We start from the raw sequence: 17,178 nt of genomic DNA on the forward strand, positions 1-17,178 counted from the left end.
AAGTTAAACGGATACGGCTCCGGGGGTTACGTTACACAAATGTCGAAGTAGCAGAACATCGCCTGTGCTCCATCAGCTCATTATAATACAGGTGTGTAGCCTATAACAAGAATTCACTGGTAAATTCATGTTTCACCAGTTACTTTATCGTCTCCTCAAGTCCTTCTTTGTCTGTGCAAAGTGCCTCAAATCTGTTTTATTTTGAAGGTTAAGAGGTTCTCGACGGAAGTGAAGTGACATCCTCAGATGTCGGACCGGAAGCAGGCCAGAGGGAGTTGGACTAGCGGGAAAAATGGCGGAAATGTGTCCTCTCTCTACGTTAACAACATCATCGATTCAAAATATTGTATTATAAGCCTAATATTGGGCCTGTCTACATGCGTGAGTACTTTATTTATTTGCACATATGTTTTAATTAGTTATATTTGTGTACTATGTCTTTTCATTGTGTTTTTCAAATAGTTTTTTTTGGTAATGGGCTGCTGGGTTTGCTCTTCGTTTCCTTCCTGTTGAACATACCTGACTTTGGTCCCAAGTTGTTTCGTGGACCATTGGTGAACTGCTGTAGTAGCAGTATATCCCATGTTGATATCGTTTTTTCCTTTTGAATCCATGTAGAAGCCCTCAGTAGAACACTTAACTTAAAAACAGTGTTAACAAAGTAGAAATCACATGTGGTTTGCTGGTTTTGTACCTTCAGCAACCCAATCATTTAGGCTTTCAATCCTCTAGGTGAGTCACAGCTGTGTCTTCATTCTCTGTGTTTGGAGAGGAGTCCAAGATGCAACAAGGTATTTATCACTTTCTATTTAGTGACAATGCTGTTTCAGTGTAATGCATGTCATCACGTTGAGTTTTATTCAACAGTATCTGTTATTTACCTCCTTAGATTCAACACACTTTTCCTCTTCTGGCCACATGAAAGAGAACCCCGTTATCTCTCAAGAAACCACAACCAAGTCTGTCCAGTGTAGACACTGTACTGTCCACTTTAAATCCAAGGTCTATCTTTTTAAACACCTCAAACATGTGCATGGCTATGATGTAGAAGGTGCTCTTAGAGAGGCTGATTTAAAAAACCCTGGGACTAACAACGCAAATGTTGACTACAATTCCACAAATACAGAAGATGATTTTGAATGCCAGCAGTGTGATTTTAAAGCTTTAGATTTGGACGTTTTAAAAAGTCACGAGAAACATTGTCAAATAAAGACAGAAGATCAGAACGTGATTGGAAATGTAATCATCTCTGAAAACCCGGGTGCCGAGATATCTGAAGTCTCAAAAAAAGCGCGTGGTGATGCTGCAGTAGGAGCAAGTGAGATTCCCTCCTGTCTTTCAGTTATGTCTACCTCAAAATCGAAACCCACACTTAACACATCCAAGGATCGGAAGACATACAAGAGGCAATTGCAAACCATTACAAAGTACTTTGTGGCAGCATCGGGATCAAATGGGAAAACCACAGTGAAGTTAGCTGAAAGCGCAAAGCTTCCAGAATGCACCACAACGACCATTATTTTGCAGGAATCTCCCCCAAGCTCCAGTCCAAACAGCAGTGGTGTGTTTAAAGTAAATGCAAAGTCTATCATTGACCTAAACCGTGTTTCTCAACAGTTTTTGCTGAATGACCACTTTTTAAGTACTGACCTGAAACAACCAAAGCCCATGGTTCAATCAAGAGACATGGTTCCTGACAAAGGTGGCCAGAGGACCAACAATGAAAGATCAAGAAGCCCACCAGCTAAAAAATCAAAGACGAACAAAGAAAAGACAAAGCTATCAGAGAAAGCAAACACAAGTCAACAAATACCGTCAAGCAACACAGAGTTTTCATTTGATGTGAGCGAAGATGAAGGAGAAAATAAACATCATTGTGTCAATGGAAACACAGACAATTCACTGGTTTATCTTTGTAAGCACTGTGAATACAGAGATGTGGGCATCACAAATGTGTCTACCCATTATCAGAACAACCACCCCTATGTAAGATACAATGTTGCTTACATAAAGGATCGAAGTGATGCGAGTGCTACCTTTCGCTGTCTGCAGTGTCCAGTTGAGTTTTTGAGTGTAGCTAACCTCAAGAAACACTACACTGAAAATCATCCAGAGGCCCCAAATGTCTTCAAGATGCATTCACATGAACTCAGTTTGGTGTTCAAATGTTTTGTGTGTCTGTTTACGACCAACATGTTGGAGTCTTTGATTAAACATTTCAAGGAAAATCACCCAACACATCGATTGGATAATTCCTTGATGTACTGCAGATACTCAGCCACTGGATGCCAAGAGGGATCATATCAGTCAAATACAATTGATAAAGCATCCAGTCCAGGAAGAGAAGAAGAGATTCCTCCTGAGAGTGCCTGTACAGCTAGTAAGGAAGTGCAAAATGCACCCTTACCCCAACATCCTACCCCTAACAGAGCAGACGTGATCCTGTATCATTGCAACACCTGCAAGTTTAGTCATAAGTCCGTTGTTGTTATGCATGTCCACTACCAGAAAATCCACCCAGGTGAAGAAGTCTCAATAGACAAAATCAAACAGTCATCTCGCATCCCTTCGTCTACTACATCACAAATGACGCCAGATAAGTCTCCAAACCCTCTGACAATAACAGAAAAGGCTGCTCCTCAAACCAACATCTCCGATTCTTCTGAGCAAACAAAAGACAAAGCTGAGCCATCACAAAATATGCACCCTACAAACGCTTCTAAGACTAATTTAGAGTCTCCCAAAGTTGAGAAACAGGAATCTGTGGAAGAAGCAAGAAAAAGGTCGCCCACTAAACGCTACAGTGAAATGGACAGTTTATCCTGCAGTTCACCAAATATACTGTTCTACTGTCAGTTTTGCGGTTATTCAAGTACCAAAATTAAAAGCGTTGTTGGTCATCATAACGCCAAACACTCTCTCCAAGCACTAACATGCATTGAAGAGATCCTAAGTCATAGTGTTGCTGTGCGGAAAAAGAAACGCCAAAGTGAAGCTGAGTCTCCAGGAAGTACTAAATCCTCTAAAACCAAAACCTGTCAACAAGCTGAGGTATATAGTGAAACAGCTCCACATATAGAGTATGACGAAGCAGGACATGCTTATGCTTGTGCGGAAAATTTGTTTTACTGCCAAAATTGCAACTATGGAAATCCATCTGCAAAAGGAGTAGCAAACCATCAAAACCAACTTCACAGAGGCCTAACTTATGACAAAGAATGTATTCTTCAACATACAGCTTTGATTCGGGATGAAATTGAAAAATCTAAATCTCAAGCTAAGGAGTTCGCCTTCTCCACACATCTACCACAGCCCCTCATGAAAAAGGGCGATGAAGATATGTTTTTCTGCCACTATTGTAACTATAGACAGCGCACTGTGCAATCAGTACTGAGGCATTACTCTAGAAAACATAGTGGATTTATAATTACGGGCAAACAAGTTCGTCTGTATACCACTATTGTTTGTGAAAAAGCACAGAAATCAGACCTAAAAGCAAATAGAAGCCAAGAAGTAAATCTTGCAGAGGTAAAAAACAATAAAAAAAAAAGAAAGAAAATGATTTGCAAATCTGTGTCAGTTTCATCCCCAGCCTCACAGACCCAGAGGACCCTTCAGTGCCATAGATGCACATACACAACTCAATATGTATGTGTTTTGAAGAGGCACATGGGGAACATCCACGAGACAAAGTGCACAGTCTCAAATGTTTTAAAATTGTGTTACGAACAAGGAGATTTACAGACAGGGTATCACTGTGACATGTGTGTTTTCTCCCACAAAAACGCAGCAGCAGTCTTTGAACATCACAAGGAGCAACACCCAGGGCGTAAACGAAGCCTTGAATATGTGATTGATCGATTGTATGTTGGTCCCAAAAGGGAACCTAAAAGACAAAAAGCTCAAGAGAAGTGCACTGATGATATTCCTGAAGGTAATGACAGCGTACTATCAAAGATATCTGGACACAATGATACGTATTCATGCAGAGCATGTTCATTTAAGGGTGGCTCATTGTTAGTCATTGCACAGCACTACCGTGATGTTCATCCATGGTCAGTAAAAGAAGACGGCTCTGTCATGGATGCGGCCAAAAGCAAAAGACAAAGTGCAAACAGGCAGATGGAAGACGATAATGAAATGCCTGGGACATTAGAATCCTACCAAGTGCCTCTGGAATTCGACATGCCACCTGTTTCACCCCCTAAAGCAACAGCATCATCCGAAATACTCAGGTGCCCTTACTGCCCTGCAAAGTTTAACAAACCGCATGGCCTAAGCGTTCACTGTGGAATGAAACACTATGAAGCTGTGAATGAAAACCAAGAGGAAAAGCAAGAGCAAAGTGAAACACACAAGCATGTCTTCAAGTGTCCGTATTGTACCTACGTCAATACCGGTTTCAAAGGAGTTCAAACTCACTTCCAGATGAGGCATCCTACCCTCAAAGTCAGGGCAGACAATTTTCACTTAGATATAGCACAATTAGCAAACTGGGATGACTGTTTGAAAATAAATGGTCCTGGTAATCCTGGCAATTTAAAAATTAGGGGCTATATGTGTCAAACCTGCCCCCATATCTGCTCAACGGTGGAGAGGCTGAAAAGGCACTGCAAGAGAGAGCATACGGAGACCGAAGAAAAGCCACCTAAACCCTCAGCTGTTAGCAAAATAAAACCATTTAAGACCCTGGCCAATCGGCTGCCAGTTTCAAAGATCTCGTTTTTATGTAAGAAAAAGTATGCCGTGAATAAGTGCCAGTACTGCACTTACCATAGCAGCACAAAAATAGCGATTGATCGACATGTGCGTGTTCACCACAAGAAGGCTTCAGTTTTAAAGGTTCAGGATGGTGTATACAAGTGCGAACTGTGTACCAATTCCTATTTCACAAAACCACTTCTTGGAAGCCATTATATCCACAAACATGGAAGGAGCAGCTTCTTAAAATACTGTGCCCCAGTATACAAGAAGGGCCCCGAGAAGCCAGAGCCTCATCAACCAGAAAACACTGATGAGGCATGTAAGTCCGGCACAATTGAGGAAAACAACAAATTGATCTACAGGTGTCCAACTTGCCCCTATGTGAATTCAAGTTACCATGGCACTCTCACTCACTGCCAAATGAGGCATCCAAACATCCTTGCCAGGGCAGACAACCTTCCAACAGATGTAGTTGCTACCAACATGGTGGGGCCTACGGTTGGACAAAATTCTAATGTGAAAGGGTACCTTTGTGAAATGTGTCCACTCATTTTTGCATCAATGAAGAAACTGAAAATCCACTGTGTGAGGGACCACGATGGTGCTGAGCCAACAACTTCTGAACATTCAGCTGAAAAGCAACCTGATCAAGGCTCTAATGTCTTAGTGTGTACGTCTTTAAAAAGTAATACACCAGCAGTAAGCGCCACAGAAATGGGCTCCAGAGACCAGTTGAACACTCAGGAGACATGTCAGTCAGTACAGAACAAGCAAAAAGTATGGAAGTGCCACATGTGTTCCTACGAAGCAATCTATCGAAGATACCTGCAAACTCACTACAAAAAACGTCACAAATATGATCCACTTACCACACACAAGCTGCTTGAGAAATATAACTGTACAATCAGCAATGCCAGCATTCTACCTGTGGCTGAATCTGAAGAACCTACACCCACCGAATGTAAGAAGTGTCCAGAGTTGACGTTTCTCTCACCTCAGCTGCTTCTAGCCCACTATGATACTTTTCATAGCTCAGATTGCCTAGACTTCATTGTGCTATCACAAGGAACAAAGAAGGGCAGCACAGGTCTCTACAGGTGTGTGCACTGCAACAAACTGATGAATGGAACTAGGAAGCTGTGGTACCACCTGGATTGCCACAGAGTGAGGGCAAAGCCTTCAAATAAAACAACATCACCTGACACTATGACAACACCAGCGGCCACATCCCTCAAAGTAAGTTCCTTGCAAATATTTCCATTTTTGACCCTTTGCTACATGCTTCAGCTCCAATTTGTTAACAACAACTGGGTTTAATTTTCAGCTTGGTGGGCAAGATAATCTTCTCATGTTAGAACCTGTGGAGGACCTGGCCCAGTGGAACGTGAGGCCAGTACAGACTTTGACTTTGCCACAGAGTCCTCTGTCGCCATCTCCAAACCAGGCTGATGTAGAGATGCCGCAGATGGAATCAAGTGAACACGCTTGCAAACTGTGTCGGCGGACTTTCATGTCACTGAAAGGTTTGCGTTCGCATGAGCGCAGCCATGCAGCTGTGGCAGCCATCAAGAAGCAGGATCATCTGCTACACGGGTAGGAACAACTTCAGCTGTTTGTTATTAGGGAATGTAGTATTAACAAAAATGTAGCTTACACTAGATATATGACCTCTCCATTTGGGTTCACTTGCACATATTCAAATAGATTGAAATAGTATATTATCACAGTATTGTTCAGATGGCATTATTAGTATTTTAAATGTCACATACACAAATGTGATGTCCAGATCCCCTTAGATATATTTACCTATTTATAAGCTGACTTGATAATATCTGACTGATCTGACATTTTGTCATCCTCTTAACAGCATTGACAAATATGTTCAGATCAAAGCTGGGACCGTGAGGCCTTACCTCTGTAGCTTCTGTCCCTATCGGACCACGGTCATGGGCCTGTGGAGGAGTCATTTTATGAAAATACATAAAGGTGAGTAACGTGCAAATTACGCACCATTAGCAAACATTCAATGAACTGGTAAAGATCTCACATTGATGTGATGTGTCCTATACCTCCTGATATATATTTTATTATCAGTAATACAAGGACAATTTTAAGTGACATGAATTTTCCATGCAAGCTTTTTCAGGCTACACATTTACCAGAAAGTGTAGCCTGAATGTCATTATTTACCTTTACTCAAACCTTACACAGTTCGTATACATTGTGATATTGCAAATATTTCTGACTTTCATTCCATGTTTATACCGCTGCTCAGGTGTCATACTGGATTCTGATGAGAGTGATAATGAAGAAGAGGAGAGCGCTCAGGTGACTGGCAAGGAGCTCTTAAGTTCATCAGAGGAATTGAACTGTTGGCCTGAAAGTGATGGAAAACCTGGAATTCCTAAAAGTAAGTCATCCTTTTTATTTTCAATAATCACAAATATGTAGCTGGTAAAATGTCTATTTCATACTTAGTTTATTGCATTAGTGGCTATAAGAGTGATTTATTGGGGAGGCGTGTGGTGCAGTGGGTTGAGCGTTGGTGTTCGGATCAGGTTCAAACCCCATTGCAGTCAGCATGTTGTTGTGTCTCTGAGACACTTCACCCCAAATTGCTCCTGTGGGGATTGTCCACAGTATTGAGTATGTAAGTCGCTTTGGATAAAAGCGTCTAACAAGTGACATGTAATGTTTATTGTGCTTTGACAGAGTCGCTTTACCTGGAGCCTCCAGATGTTCAGCGCCAGTTGAACCACTATAGTTCAATGGCAAAGACTAATGAATCACATAAGCAAGAAGCCATGTTACCTAACAGTCTTCTTCACTGTGAGTTCTGCAATTTCAACACTGAACACCGGTCTAGTATACGACGTCACTACGTAAATCGCCATGGAAAGAAGATCTTCAGGTGTAAGGACTGCGAGTTCTTCACAGGTGTAAAGTAAGTTACAATCTCCATGAGACGTTTTTTTAATGTTCAAAAGAGAATGCGTCTTTCATTGTAAAAACTACTGTTGTTTTTTTCTATTAGGAAAACTTTTGAGATGCACATGGAGAGGGGCCACTCTACATGCCAATCACTACCTACTCATGACAAAGACCTGCGCTGCCCTTTCTGCCTGTACCAGACCAAGAATAAGAATAACATGATCGATCACATCATCTTACATCGTGGTAGGTTAGATGCCTGTCAGGATTTTGTGTCCCACCCCCTGATATCGTAATCCATGATGTTATGTTCAGTCTTTATTTATTTTCTTTATAGAGGAACGTGTTGTGCCAATTGAAGTGTGTCGCTCGAAGCTATCTCGTTGCCTTCAAGGCATCGTCTTCCGCTGTCACAAATGCACTTTCACGAGCGGAAGTGCTGAAAACTTGAATCTGCACATGACGAGGCACGATGACATCAAACCCTACAAGTGTCGGCTGTGCTACTTTGACTGCATTCAGCTGAGCGACCTCGAGGCGCACCTGAGTGATAAGCATCAGGTGAGGATTTGTTACTAAAGGCTTCAATGCATCACTGGGATTCCTTTCTGTGTGAAGGAATTGTAAATGATACACTTTCAATGTACTGGAATTTGGCAAAAGTAATGCGCATCACAGACAGCTTCTTTGTTTCACATTTTCAGTTGCCATTGTAGAAATGTATTGTAGTAAATAATGGTTACTAATTTAACGATTAGGCGGTTTAAGAAATTGTTGCAGGTTTGACACATCGGCCCCTACTTGTCCAAATAAAAGTTTGTTGCAATGACCTATACGTCAAGCAGTGCAAATGGGAAGTCGGGTCATATTTTCTTTATATAGCTGAATATAACTTATTTTCATAAGGAGTTTTTACAGTATACAACTCTCTCCTTTTGACAGGCTTCTTAGCTGGACTAGAGTAAACAATAAGCTACTTTAAATCATTGATCCCTGTGTAAGAACACATCTATTAATAAAATGGAGGATAATGAAAAACCTAATTTAAGAAATCTCAGACCTTACACACAGCACACAGGGATAGGCATGGGTACCGAGCCCCGGTATTAAACGGGCCCCGGGGCTGAATTATTAAAGACCGTGGTACCGCTAAGCTCCAACGTTCTCGGTCTTTTTATCGGTACTGGAGACATGTAAAAAATATGTCATATGTATTATTGCTACACACACATTAGATTCAGGGATGCATATAACTGGTGTGCGCATGCGCACCTCCGCCAAAAAAAGAGCACCGGGTCATTTGAAAAAAGGCGCATTTGCGTACCAACATAGAGGGAGAGAGAGAAGGGAGAGAGGAGAGAGAGATATTTGCAAGTTGCATATGAACTCAGGGCTGGCCCGTCGCACTGGCGTTATAGATGTTCGCCTGGGGAGGCGCTACACTGACAGATCTGGGAGGGGAAAAAACATTGTTGGCCGTTGGGGCTCATCCTAATTTTCGGCCTTGATGTAACAATATTCATAATTAAGTAAATGTAACACCCTTTTCACCCCTGTTACACGTTTCATTCGCCCTGTACGATGGGCGCTGTAAGTGATGAAAATGGGTGATGTTGGCTTATCTGGCGCCGCAGCTCACAGCCAAAATGCAATATGATAGGGATATGATACATATTAACTTTCAATTTTATGCATTTCAGTTCTTCAATAACATTACTTAATTAACACTTCACTTTCCTGACACAGTTCCACTAACATACATTCACTGACGATTGTTATCTTTTAATATTCTTTGCGGAATTTGGCCGTGTAAAATGTCCTCTTGAGTTGCCATACAGCCAATGCGTGACGTCATTAGTAAGCGTAACGGACCCCGTGCTGATCTGGTAGGCCGTGCAGATATGGTACCTACACCGGCGCTGTTGTTATTAGCATCTGGTGCTAGCTGCTCTAACGGATATAAGAAGAAGATGTTTCTACAATAATGTGGAGGGAGAGTCCTCTCCAGTCAGACTGAGAGGCTGATGGCTACAGCTCAGTGAGGTAAAGGACTCTTGAGTGTTTAGATAGTTCACTTTAGTCTAAGTTCAAACGGTTTGGTCACAATTTATGTAAACACATATTTCCAAGGCACTCCTTTATAATTATTGGGATAAACAGGTTTGAAATCATTCCAATGCATACTATAGGACAGTAACCAAACATATTCTTTAAAACTGGAGAGATAAAAAAAAAATGCATAAATAAATGTTACGGTAAAATAAGATATGAATGAACAACACAAATAAAATAAGTTACATTAACAGTTATTGGCTATGGTAGGTTATTGGTTATGTTCACATACTTATTTGAATACATCCACTTGTCTAAGATGACAACAGAGACTTTCGACCCAAAACCAGCTGTTGACTTGTGGATGCAAGCAGCTAATCGCAGACTCAACCAGAGAGAAAGTAGTAGGCCTACATCATCAGCTACCATGTCTGACAGAGAGGAAGACAGAGAGGAGGGTAGTGATGACAGCTTGTAGGATTACTGGTCGTGCTAATGTTGTCTTGTGTTCACCTCTGCATGTGTGTTCTGTGTTCACCTCTGTGTGTTCAGTGCCGTGTGTCTGGCAAATAAAGTCAAGACCCCCTCAAAAGTTACGGTTTATTTCATTTTAAGGATGAGCACCAAGCAACATCTCCATGTGCTCCTTTCAGAACCAGGGCAAACCAGTTATGTGCACCCCTGCTTATATTGCAGTGTTAGTGTCGCCAACTCCATTTCTAATATGCAAAATGCGTCTATGATTATTTTTAGTATTTTCGATCTTGCGAGGGGCGGGGCAGTTTACACACACACACACGCAGCTGCTACATGCCGCAACACACACACACGGCGGAGATGGCGAAGAGAACGCGTTCCGAGGTGTGTTTAAACTTTACCCGTCTCCATGTGGACAATGCTCGTTACCAAAAGTGCAATAAGAGTTTAGCATGTAAGGGCGGAAACACGAGCAATTTGTCTGAACATTTAGCAAAAGTCCTCCACATTCAGACGGAGGAATGCACCGGGTTCCACTGTCTTTCTAGTAGCTCTGTAGCCCCACCCACGAGTAACGTTTTACATCAGGTATATGCTAGCAGCAACACACAGAGTTAACTAAATTATACAAACATGGGTTAATGATTAGAGGTAACAGAGTTATTTATTTTGTTAAAGTTTCAGCTATTCTGTTTACAGTTCTGTCATCACATTATTTAATACGATTTGTTAAAACACTGTTGTTTCTTTTGATGTGAAATATTATGTATTTCATTTAAATAAAAAGCAATGTTAGTTTTGTTCACAATTTGTTTAGTTAGTTTACCTTATTTTTTTCTACAAAAGAACCGTTAAAAGTACCGTTAAAAGACTGGACCGATAAGCGGTATCGAAGTAGTTGTACCGTTAAAACCTTAACGATACCCATCCCTACACAGGGAGCAACAGGACCCGAGCAGCGAGTAGTAAACACGAAATTATGGCCAAGAAACTAAATTAAAGTTGAATCTGTAGTCCCTGAGTGAAAGCCACTAGTGATGCACAGGTTAATGAGATAAAAGATCTGTTTTTGTGAATCCAATCCATATGCTTTGTCAAAACAGTCAATAAAACATCAGACAAACAATTAAAAAACAAGACAGAAAATAACAACCACCAAAGACAACAAACAACACAATAGTAGATTCCCAGTAGAGAGCCCACAAACGGCAATAACATAAAAAGAAAACTGGTTTCAAATGAGCAATGTGGATTCTTGTTAATTTGAAGTTTGATCTTTATGTGTTTTGCTTTTTTGCAGGTTGTGAGGAACCACGAGCTTGTGGGTCAGGTCAGCCTCGATCAGCTAGAGGCAAGGGTTGGGAAGATGCCAGAAGAGGAACAAGAACCTTCGTCTAACTTGGAGCATCAAAGCAACGAAAGCGATGATGCAGAAACAGATGAGTGTGTAACTGGCAGTAATGAAGGTCCGCATAAGACACAAGTTAAGGAACTGACAGAAAATGAGGTGAGGGACGAAGTGAAACCACAGACCGAGGCAGTAGTGTTCTCGCCGGCCCAACCGGTACTTGGAGAAAGTGAAGACAACTGCACAATGTTCAGGCAACTAAAAGAACTGATGACACTGGGGAGCTCAACAAAATATGCTAAGATTCCCGCAAAAACACAGGACTGTAAGCCGCATAATGAGGCTCCTCAAGAAAAAGCATTTGGATCTACCTGTACGACAAAGACAGATGAGAACACTGAGTCCGAGGTTGTAGATAAAGTTCAAAGGGAGACCGTATTGCTGGGTGAAACAAGTGGCAAATCTCTGGCAAATGACCCACAAAATCAAACTAATGCCGAGGCAAGTTCAGCCGTTTGTATTGTGTCGCCCAAGTGTGAACAGCTCAAGATAAGCAATAAGGAAAGCTTAGATGTCTCACTGACCAACGACAAAAACCAACAGGTGCACAAAAACATTGTGGAGACGAGAGACCCTTACGAGGACATGCCAGTACTCGAGAAGGAATATCTCAAAGAAGAAATGCAGCCTCTTGGTTGTTTCAAGGCGAAAGATCAGAGTGACCATCTTCAGCAAAAGCAGGACAAAACAGATGAGACGATCGCTGACGATGAGAACCGATGCAAGGATGAAAAACATGAGCAGGGTGACGGGAGGAAGGAAGATCCTTATGTGCCCAAAGGTAAGATACTGATCACATTGAGTACAAATATACAATTCTAAACATTTAGAGATGAGTTGTTGCAGAGCTAAGAAAAACATAACAACGCTGCTGCCCTCATTGCTTTCATTGTAAGTCTGTTCTCAGTCTGGATGCCTAACTTTTTCACTGCCTCAGTGAAAGGGGCCCGGCAAAAAACTTTATTTTCATTATCTATTAACCAGCTGATTATATTGATACCTTGTTTATTAAGTATGAAGACACATCTTTATCCTGTTTTGTTTGACCAACAGTCGGAAGGTATTTCGTAAAACAGAGAAAGGCCTCAAAGTATCACAGTGGAAGCAACTAAGTACTTAATGTGAAAAGTATGCCTGCTTTTTACTGTGATTTAGGTTTTCAGTCATTTATGCTCTCATGCAAAAATGTTAAACATTTGTAGGGTCTCTGTTTGATGATAATAACCTTTTAATGTTTGACTGCCAAAACATGAAAGTCATCTTATCATCCTGAAAATATTTATTGTCGCTATTTTCTGGACATTTTAGACTAAATAATTAATCGTTTCATGGCGGGACAACACATTTAATTGTTAGTTTGCAGCCTTAATTAGGTTTTGGAAACTGCATGTTAACACCAGCTGAATTATTTCTGTTTTCCTTTTGATGCACTCACAGAGGGAGATGCTGACGCTCTTCGCCCAGCAGCCACAGAGGAGCAGCCATTTACCTGCCAGTTGTGTGGACGAAACCTCATGAACAGCTCTGAGCTGCAGCGTCACATCCTTCGACATGGAATATAATGTTTTTTGTTTCGTACGTAGCGAGAGGCGTCCACCCTTGATTTTCTCCATGAGAATCTAGATTTGTTTTCATCATCCGTCCTCTACTCTGTTACTGTAAAGTGTAAATCTGTTTAACCAGGTAACATATATATGTTTTATAGATTTTAACCTTTTTTATAATAAATTGTTTTTGGTACAGCTGTTATGCGTAGGATTTAATTAGTGTGATTAAGCAAATCAAACTTTGGAGCTAAGGTGGTGGATGTATAAAGTGTGAAGCTTTGTCAAAAAGACATTAATGGTTATGCATGAATAACTCATGTGAAGATCCTCGTTTCTTCTTTTTTTTTTATTATTCCTGCAGTTATTTTTAATGAATGTGTTAACCATTTAATACTGTAAAACATGCAACAATATTTACACTGTGAACTTTTGTTACATATGGAACATTTATGTTCAGTATGAAGAACTGCTCAAAACCATTGATTGTGAAAATGCTGGTGCTCCATTCAGGTGCTGTTGAGTATTTGATACCAGGAAGAGCTGTTGTTATCTGTCAGGCAGCTTAATTTCATTCAGCATCAGTAACATAACTAGATTATAACCTATTGCATTTTCTCAATACTGTATTTAGGATTTTTTTTTTAATTCAATGCAACTTCATAATTTTACTCAACGGAGGCAAATATTCCATGTACACTTTGTCTGACCGCTTTAGTTACCTTCAGGATTACAATTGTTTCCTTTTCAGTGAAAACCATGTAAAACCAGATGTATTGATTTTGAATGTTTGTGATGAACAGAATGATACGTGTTGTGATAATTCTACTTCTTATGTTAAATAAACTTTTTTTTTAAAGCCTCTTGGATCAGCTGAAAGAATCAGTCACAAAGCAGAACACGGCTGTTTTCCTGAGAAACTTGAAATATTGAGAAACGTGGTTCTCTGAGGACAGCAACAACGCTACATAAAAATGCTCATGTAGAATATGATGCATTGCTGTAGATTCAAGTACCAAACACTGTAAAATAGTTAAAATAGGCACAATGTAAAAAGTGGGACCTTAAAGGTAAACGATTATGCTATTATTAATTAATTGTGAATTATGCGAAGCTTCACTTGATTGATATAAATGAAAATAGAGAAATCATCTTGTTTTATTCATTGAAACAAAACATTTGTTCTTTCTATTTTTTTAGAACTTGAAGCTTTCATTTGTGTTTTAGATTTTTTCGTTAAACAAACTAAAGCCATGAGAGTAGATACACACTGGAAGAGAACAGATCAGACGGTTCTGTAAATGCTTTATGTATTACTTTAGAACAGGGGTGGGGAACCTCCGGCCCCCGGGCCGTATACGGCCCCCGAGACCATTTGGTACGGCCCTCGAGGTAATTTATAAACACACACAAAAAAGATTTTTTATTTATTTTTTAAATCTAGACCGCAAACAAATTAAACAAGCGAGTGCCTGTTTTTCCTGGCCAAGGTCAGGGTCCTTGAACACAACATGAGCCAAACGTGTCATCCATAGACTGTATGGTCGAGACATATACCACGTGATGACACGTTAGGCTCGTGTTGTGTTCAAGGACCCTGACCTTGGCCAGGAAAAACAGGCACTCGCTTGTTTAATTTTTTGCGGTCTAGATTTCTTTAATTTTTTAATTTTTTGCGTGTGTTTATAAATTACCTCGAGGGCCGTACCAAATTGTCTCGCGGGCCGTATACGGCCCGGAGGCCGGAGATTCCCCACCCCTGCCGTAGAGTCTCACTCTGAGCGAGTGCTGCTCCAGCTGCTCTCGGCTTCGTCCATACTAATTCATTCATTCAATGCTCGCCGGTTCCGCGGTTCCACATTGTTTGTTGTGAGGAGTCTGATATATTTAATATATTTATATTTTAGTGCGACAGCCAGGGGTGCCAGGCGCGTACGCGTCACAGGCAGCTTGCTGTTGCCAGATTGGGTGGTTTCCCGCATTATTTTGAAGCCTGTTTACTGTGTGTTTTAACTGGGATTTCGGCTGAAAGGCATATGAAATCTGGCACACTTTTGAACGCCGTTATATAATACAGCGCTGAGAATGAACGCGTTCTCAATTACGTTCATCTAGCGGAAATACAGTACGTTCAGTTCACGTTCGCCCAAAATATGAACGCGTTCATGAACGATCGTTCATTGAACGCGTTCAGGTACATCACTGATGGGGGGTCTATATTGGTTTGTCCCGCCGTCTTGTGAATGTTTTGTAACAACTAATAATGAATCAGTCCATAGCCAGGGTAAAATGAACTAAACTTTAGTTATCTCACCAAAAGTAAATAACTTGAGAAAAATAAATAATATAAAGATGTGCTGCAAAATTCTGGTAGTATAAATGTGCTGCAACATTTAAATAAATAGCAAAAGAGTGTTTTTATGTCCTGCCTCTCAGTGTGCAGAGGAAAATGTAAACAAGAAGCACACTGTTCAGGGTGTACGCTGTAGGTGTAAGAAGAAAAGAAGATTATATTGCTTTAAGACCCTCAGAGACCTGCCTGAGGAGATCAGGGTTGCACAATCTGTTTTTGTTTAGGTCAATGTTGTATTATTTGTTTCATTAATTGTTGTTGAAACCTTTTGTGCTGTTGCTGCAAAATGGAAACTGTGTTGATTGTCTGTTCCAACTGGCCACTGGAATCAGATCATTAATATAAGTTGAAGTTCAATTACAGTTTTAAAAATAGTCTAACATTCTTTATTAAACTGCTTCAAATTATTTCTCGAATCAACCAATTGGTCTCCATAGACATTACTAAAATTAAAATAGTTGTTAAACTACTGACACGTTTTCTGAAACCGGGCTTATGAACAACAGAGTAAAGGTCGCTGGTTAAGCCAGGATCAATATATTTGTTGAAGTTTTTTTATTGTGTGCATAATAAAATGTGTTAAATTAATTGACCAATTCTTTAAAAAGTATAATGTTGCAATCTCTTTAAAATAAGTAATTACAGTTAAAAAATAGATGTTGTTTTCCAAGGGCCTCTTTTACAGGCCCACACTTTGAATCATAACATGTCCAAGTCCAACAGAGATCAGTATCACTTTGTGTTGCAAGCCAAATTCAGGGGTTCTACTCGAGCCCAATTTTAAATACCATAAAGAAAAGTATTGAACCCAGCTCGAGCTAAATGTCAAATGTATTTAATTAATGTGCAAGTGTTTTGATTTATTTAAAGTGTTCCAGTCTAGCGTCCTTCGAGTTTAGTGTAAACAACATATTGGTTCTCATAACATTCTCACTGCTGTGCTGTCCCAAATGTTTTAAACCTTGGGCAGACAAGCGCGCACACACACACACACACACACACACACACACACACACACACACACACACTTTGGATGAGTATTCACTTTATCCAAATTGTAAATTGTTGCCTTCTTTAAAGTTATTAGTAAATCAAGATTAATTATTAAATTAAACGTGGTACATAACATAGAATAAATAAAATAACTTTGACTTGATCATTTTGTTCACAACATTAGACCTTGCCCTCTAATCTCTACTAGAATAAGATAAGTGTGCATGTTTGGGTGTTTTGAAACACTCCTGTAATGTACCTAATCTTGTTATCCTTTTCATTACAGAGCTGGGAAAATGGTGTATTGCTTAGATTCTGATCCGTGCAAGTCCAATTTTGACTGACTTTAGTTCTAATGTTAATGTTAATTTGATTTCAACCCATAAGTAATTATTTAGATTAACTCAACATTTCACATGATGGATTAGTGCTCCACATTTTTTCCCCCACTCATTTATTGTGCAATTAGGCCAATGGTAAAGAGAGACATTGATGACCTTGTGTCCCTTTTGTTGGTACATGGTTCCATTTTGTCTATGGCCTTGGACGGCTTCACTAAGAGTCACCCAGTTCTACCCTGCTACAGTCCGGCTGAGTGCAGTCACAGAGATGCTATGGCTGCTCTACATGAAATGACATTAGATCCATCCTCAACAAAATGGATGAACTAAACCTACAGATGTCTGAAAATAAATACGTACAAGATTGTTGCATCC

General features: G+C 40.3%; 1 protein-coding gene across 1 annotated transcript; it reads left to right on the top strand.

The window, feature by feature from the left end:
• Positions 1 to 286: 286 nt before the first annotated feature.
• On the top strand, positions 287 to 13,978 carry LOC117452205 (zinc finger protein 462-like). Its single transcript, XM_034090696.1, has 11 exons — positions 287 to 381; positions 733 to 791; positions 890 to 5,940; positions 6,029 to 6,297; positions 6,572 to 6,690; positions 6,980 to 7,114; positions 7,417 to 7,648; positions 7,739 to 7,881; positions 7,973 to 8,196; positions 11,465 to 12,353; positions 13,010 to 13,978. Exons 2-11 carry the CDS (start codon positions 782 to 784, stop codon positions 13,132 to 13,134), a joined length of 7,197 nt encoding a protein of 2,398 aa, XP_033946587.1. The 5' UTR covers positions 287 to 381; positions 733 to 781; the 3' UTR covers positions 13,135 to 13,978.
• Positions 13,979 to 17,178: the final 3,200 nt, after the last annotated feature.

Source organism: Pseudochaenichthys georgianus, chromosome 9 (assembly GCF_902827115.2).
Source record: "Pseudochaenichthys georgianus chromosome 9, fPseGeo1.2, whole genome shotgun sequence".
NCBI lineage: Eukaryota > Metazoa > Chordata > Actinopteri > Perciformes > Channichthyidae > Pseudochaenichthys > Pseudochaenichthys georgianus.

Excerpts from the sequence above, each read along its gene's own strand:
- LOC117452205 (XM_034090696.1), top strand. Across the intron at positions 5,941-6,028 it reads CAGCGGCCACATCCCTCAAA|CTTGGTGGGCAAGATAATCT; the intron begins GTAAGTTCCTTG and ends TTTAATTTTCAG. Across the intron at positions 7,882-7,972 it reads TCACATCATCTTACATCGTG|AGGAACGTGTTGTGCCAATT; the intron begins GTAGGTTAGATG and ends TTTTCTTTATAG.